Here is a 6,000-nt window from a genome sequence, read left to right as displayed (position 1 = left end):
GTTTTCTTACCAGCACACACAAGCCTGGCAGTATCACTACACTGCAGTGAGTCTGCTCAGCAAACCTGGCAGTGGGAGCAAAAGGCAGCACTGCGTTCTCAGGGACAGGAGGAAAAAATGATTATTGGCTCTTCCCCAGCAGGATGGCCTATGTCAAAGAAGAGAAGCCCCCAAAACCAGGCTATCTGGTCTCATTGCCATGGATGACATCCCCGTTCAAAACAGACAGACAGCTTTTGCTTAGGTGACATTCAGAATTAGACAAAGGGAAGACTCAAAAAATTCTGGGGTGGGATAGGATTCCTGACTGCTCCAATTTGCTCCAGTTCCCTTCTGTTTGCTCTTGGCTCCAAGGTGCTGTTCCCATGTCCCAAAACAGCCAGAGCCCAGATCCTGGCCCCATCTCACTCAGTAAACTCTTTCAGTTTTAAAAGGCTCTGCATAAAACACTGCAGCCGAACAGCAAAAATAAAATAAATTACACTCAATAGCCCCCATAAGAAACAGGCAGTGGAGACTGGAGATACAAAAGCCATGCTTTACAGGTCCAGCAGTTCTGCAAAAGCACTCTGCTATTATCAAAGAATACAGAAAAATAGAAAAGTCAGGAAAAAAATATTTTTGCCTTTATTACAATATATATTTCTACCCTTGTTGCATACAGTAGATCAAAATGAAGTGTTATAACTATTTTCATCACTGCAGTAGCACATACATATACAGAGTAAATACTGTATATAAATACTTTCAAATAATAACAAACCATATCTACAAATAAAAAATACCCAATACCTCTTTCTCCTCCTTCCCCAAATTATAGCAGTAACATTTTATCTTCAGCATAACTAAATGTCACAAGTACAACCTTCTTTCCCTCCCATGACACAGCTAAAGTGGTGTGGTCATCAGCATCAAGAAAATAAACATTAGTTACTCCTCACTGCTGCATATTCTAGTTTTTGTGTATTATATAAATAGAATTTACTGTGATTTAATGTGTCTGCATATTTATGTTAACATATTCTTTCTGTAACAAAACCCAGCATTACACTGCAAGCAAGATTGATTTTTTTTTTCTTTCACAGAAAGAGTAGCAATTTTTTAAACCATACCTTTTTCTTGTATATGAATTAAGAAAGCAGTTTAAATATTGTGCCAGAATTATTCAGCTATCAAATAATCCTGCACTTTCTGGAAAAGTATGGTGATGTTTCTAGCAGGTCAAACCCTTGATTTTCATGTAGGTGTCTTTTTTGTCAGTAAATTTGATAAAAGTTACAGTAACACACATTCCTGACACTGTTCAGCTATATTTCAATTTCAGGTACAAAGGGGGATGCAGCAAGTCAGAAGTGAAATGCTGAGTGTCACAGAAATCACAGAAAAGTTGGTCAGAAGGGACCCCTGGAGGTCATGTAGTCCAACTTCAGCCTTGAGGCAGATGGTTACCTATACTACATCAAGTCAGCCATAACCCTGTTTAATCAAATCTTGAAAAACTCTAGGACAGATTCTGCAGCAGCTCAGGGTAACCTGTACCAGCACTGCACTGTGGCCATAATTTCACAGAACTAAAACAGTTCCTCATTCACACTATCCTTTGGTTTTAAATACTAAAAGCAACAAACAACCCTGGATTGTCTATTTATTAAGTTATAAATAAATATATCAAAGGCTTTAATTGTGGAGAACTTTCAGGGACCATCTTTTCTGGTGGGAGTTGCTATGTGTAATATCTTGGGAAAATAGATTTTAACTACACAAAACTGACAGCCTCTCACTGAAGAGAAGGGTTGGCTTTGTTTTATTTTATGTATTTCACATAATAAATGGCTCGAAATAGGTCATTACCAAAACTGAATTTAAATAGGATGCAGCTAGTGCATTCATCTATTTATTCAATCACTAGTGACAAGTATTAACAGATAATTAAAGGAAAGTGTGGCTATATTTAGAGATGCAACCATCTCAGTTTGGCAATCTGCAATCCCCACTGATTGTCTTTCAGAAAATTCACCCCATATTTCTTACACTTTTAAGTACAAAGATATTTATATTTTCTTTACACTTTCAAGAGAACACAATCAGTTCTGGGTTGTAAAACACAAATTTCTTCCTCTTTGTGTCTAATCCTGGTATGTCCAAAGTGGTCATTTACCTTGCCTCAAGCAGCAACGTTCATGTGAAAGGAAGACTTAGGGAGGGCTCTCCACTGCATACTGCAGCTATATAAAACATTGCACTTGTTTTCATTACTGTTGAAGGCACAGAGAAATCATATATTGGCCTACTAGCAGCCCAGATAAAGTCTTCAGCAGTAAAACTTTAAAAAAAACCTTACCAGAGAGTTACCATCCTATCTACATTGCTATCACTCTACATATGCAAAATTAGAATTTGTTGTTACAGAACAAATGTGTGTGTCATTTCCAAATTTCTGAGTGATAACCAACCATACTCTCATCTTAAAATTTCTCCTGGACCACTCTGCCTTCCTGTTATTAAACTCCTAAGTGAAAACACTACAAAGCAGCTGCAAAACACGTACCATGGCCTCACATCACAAGCTGGCAGAGATCACAGCTTGTGAAACACCAGTGTAGTCATACTGAAATATAATGCACATAGAAGCCCATGATGCCATCTTCAGCATTTCAGAAAGCAATTAGACTTTTCAGTATATTTCAAAAGGGAAAATAAAGTTTCTTTCCTAACTACAACACATTTGAAATCATTTGGCAGGTGGGCACCTGGAGTCCATATTTTAGGAACCACATTGTGTAAAGGCAGACCACTTGGAAAATGTTATCAACTGATCCACAGTATTGCTTTTATTGCACACAGTTCAATCTTAAGGCAATATCTACAGCTTGTGTCTGGATAAATAAGGAGAAAAAAAAAAAAAAAAAAAGAAAAATAAGGAGATTTTATTACCTTAAAGGAGAGTAAATTGCACTAAAAGTATCCATTCTTTATAATACAAAACAAAGCAAAAAAATCCATACAGTAAAAACCTGAGATGCACCATTCACCAGCATCAAAATTCACATTTTAACCAAAATACTATTTCAAACAAAACTATTCCATTTTGATAAAATCCTTACTATTTTTGGCTCAGTAACCAATCTTCAACCTCAGCACACTGTGTGTAGGAAAGAGGTGTTTACTGAAAGTCACCCACTTCCATAAGGTGGGCACTATCCACAGTGGCCAGCATCTTCCACCTGCACACTTACCTTGATCCAAAAAGCTACTGTTGAAACATGATAGTTCTCAACCTGAGAAAGACTGGAGGAATCCGACCATCCTATTTAATTTACTTTCTATTTAGATTACAGGTAATTTATTTCCTCAGAAATGTCCCATGTCAAAATAGGCTGGAACAAATCAAACACAGCTCAATTGGTTTTGACAGCTACACTGATTTACATTTGCTGAGGATCTAGACCAGTAATCAACTCTTAAACAAACAGTTGTTGATCAAGCAAGGGGAGAGAGGAAGAATCATTTGCTCCTTCAGAGAGAAGAATTTTGATATATAGACTGCAATCCCTGTCTGTGTCACCAGATGTCAGGAATGGTGAGCACCTTCAGCTCCCTTACTAGCAAGGGTTCTGACAGGATGGAAGATGGCTTCAGTGACGCAGAACAGATGTGGAATCACTTTACAACCTCATGGCACATTTAACTGCGACTCCAACATCACTGCACTTTTAATTGACCTTATATAATGAAAGTGCATGGCAAAATTCGAGGAGCTGGGAGAAGACCTAGAAAAGCAACTCCTATTCCTAGCAAGACTCCTCTTGTCTGAAACCTGACTAATTATGAAAAAGCATTCCTAAGTTTGCTCACAACAGAAGAATACAGTGCTCACAACTTCACAGATTCCAACTGAACTGTCAACAGCAAAAGCCAAGTGGCGTCCTTTCTACACAAGCCAACCCATTCCTTCAGGTGAGACCAGCAATTTGGAGATGGGGGTTAAGATGAGGCTGGATGCACATCCTGAGTTTCAAATGGTGGCAGAGGTTCTCTCCAGTAGGTGAACTGGCTGTAGGTGTCAGAACAAGGGAAGTCTGAAGAATGACTTCTTTTCAGCAAAGGGAAAATGTGGTCTACCACTTCACAGAGTCTGACATAACTGGAAAATAAAAAAATTAAAAGAATGCTGAACCATTTCAGATCATCTTATTTTCAACTTTAGAAAAGTCCCCAACCACTAAGGCATAACTACATTTACAGACAAGGTGGACAAGTCACCCTCCTCAAAGGAATAAAACTAAATTTAATTTTGGTGCTCAGCTTCCAGAACAGATTCAGTTAGATAAGAAATTCTTCTTAATCCGTTCATTCTAACAAATGATACTTACCTAGTGAGAAACAGATGCCATTTTTACACCCAGATCATCTGCTAAAATATTCCAGCACCACATTCTGCTTCTCCATTTCTGTCCAGCTTGGCTCAAGCAGCTCCCTGCTCAACTGATTAGTCGTACTTTATACACATATGGCTCCCCTTCAATTAAGGACACCAACACTTAACACTACTAAAAACCATTCCAGTGTTAGGGGCTAGCAGTCCCTGAGTGTTGTGCTGGAAGCACTTGACCCTCTCTTCAGATTTGTTTTCTGTCTCTTCTAGATAGGAGATTGGGGAAAAGGAGATTTTAAAAAGGCCAGGAAAAGCCAGATGGCATCAGCAAACAAGTGAATCTCATTGTCATGCAGACTAAATCATCCACTTCTAAATCTTTTACATGATTAAAGTAGATGGAATATATTATACTAAATACAAAAAATTTCTTTTTGTCAGCTTAACTGAAGCAAAGTGGAAGGTCTGTATTTTATTCTAAATCTTTTTTTGTTTTGTTGTAAGTATTTTAAGGAATCTTTAATTAGTAAAATTGAATGGATCTTTGGGCAACTTGAGTCATAAATTAGCACAGCAAATTAATTTAGTCCATCAAGTGTTAGGGATAAGAGATTACTTACGAAGAGATGTTTGTCTTTGCATGCTCTTGTATAAGTTCTCCTTTGGGGTTAACTGTAAATATTCTGTTTAAAGAAACCCCCACTTGTTTGTATGAATAAACATCCTAAAAAGAATATAAAAGAAGAGAAGTTGTAATTCTGCCTTTGCAAAATCATGCGTAATCTTGCTGTAATATATTACACAAAAGAACATATTTGCCCAGAACAGGTACTAAATTTACCTAGTTATTGCATGCCTGAAATTCTCCATTATGCAACAAATGAGGTCAATCTAATGAAATGTTCATTAAACAGACAATTTGCTGCTAGGTAAAAAGTTTGTCACTTCAGTTTAAACTGTTAATCAAAATTATGTCCCTTTTTTCAGTAATTTCCCTTGACAAAACAAAATCATTCAGTAAAGAACTAATGACATTTGGTGTAAGAGCATTAGCACCGTCATTCTCCTTTCAGAGAATAATTATTGTCCTGTGTGTGTTGTACCAAGTATGTTACAACAGTGTCCAGAGGTTAAGATGTAACTGACACAAAAAACCATTATTTTTTAAGGACAAGGTCGCAAAATTCAAAACAAGTATGTCTATACTAAAGCCATCACTTAGCTCTTGAGTTCAGATTTGTGGCATATTCGTATGTGATACTCCATGTCAGGGCGAGGGGAAAAGAAGGGAAAGTAAGAAGTATATGCCCAAACAGCAGCAGTGAGGCCCAGCAGGTAATGCAGATAAAATTATGGGAAGTACAATTAGAAGTCAGAATTAAGAATGCCTTCTAAGAAATTTTACATTGTTAAGGAAAACAATAAATAAATTTTGATCTGTTCTGAAGAAGTTTGACAAAAGCAATGTTGAAAATATCTCCCAGAAGATCAGAGCAAAACCAACTTCCGTTTTGCTAATGTAAATCATGGTTTTAAAAGCCAAGATGGTGAAAAACTGGAATGTTAATGAAGCCACAAAGTTTATTTTTATATCCATATTGTAAAGACTTTTCCAAAAAAATTAA

General features: G+C 37.0%; 1 protein-coding gene across 10 annotated transcripts in view; it reads right to left on the bottom strand.

The window, feature by feature from the left end:
* Positions 1 to 604: 604 nt before the first annotated feature.
* The window catches only part of LPIN1 (lipin 1), an 80,830-nt gene continuing 75,434 nt past the window's right edge, over positions 605 to 6,000 (bottom strand). For 9 of the 10 annotated variants that reach the window (XM_040057428.2, XM_040057431.2, XM_040057435.2 and 6 more), the window contains 2 exons: positions 4,996 to 5,099; positions 605 to 4,144 (listed from right to left, as the gene is read on the bottom strand). In XM_040057428.2, the coding sequence (XP_039913362.1) occupies positions 3,985 to 4,144; positions 4,996 to 5,099 (264 nt within the window). In that variant the 3' untranslated portion in view covers positions 605 to 3,984. Of the gene's footprint in view, positions 4,145 to 4,991; positions 5,100 to 6,000 lie in introns of those variants that run through there. The other variant, XM_040057438.2, reaches the window with a different exon arrangement.

The sequence above is a fragment of the Hirundo rustica genome, chromosome 3, assembly GCF_015227805.2.
Source record: "Hirundo rustica isolate bHirRus1 chromosome 3, bHirRus1.pri.v3, whole genome shotgun sequence".
NCBI classification, from domain to species: domain Eukaryota; kingdom Metazoa; phylum Chordata; class Aves; order Passeriformes; family Hirundinidae; genus Hirundo; species Hirundo rustica.
This window is presented reverse-complemented; position numbering and strand designations above follow the sequence as displayed.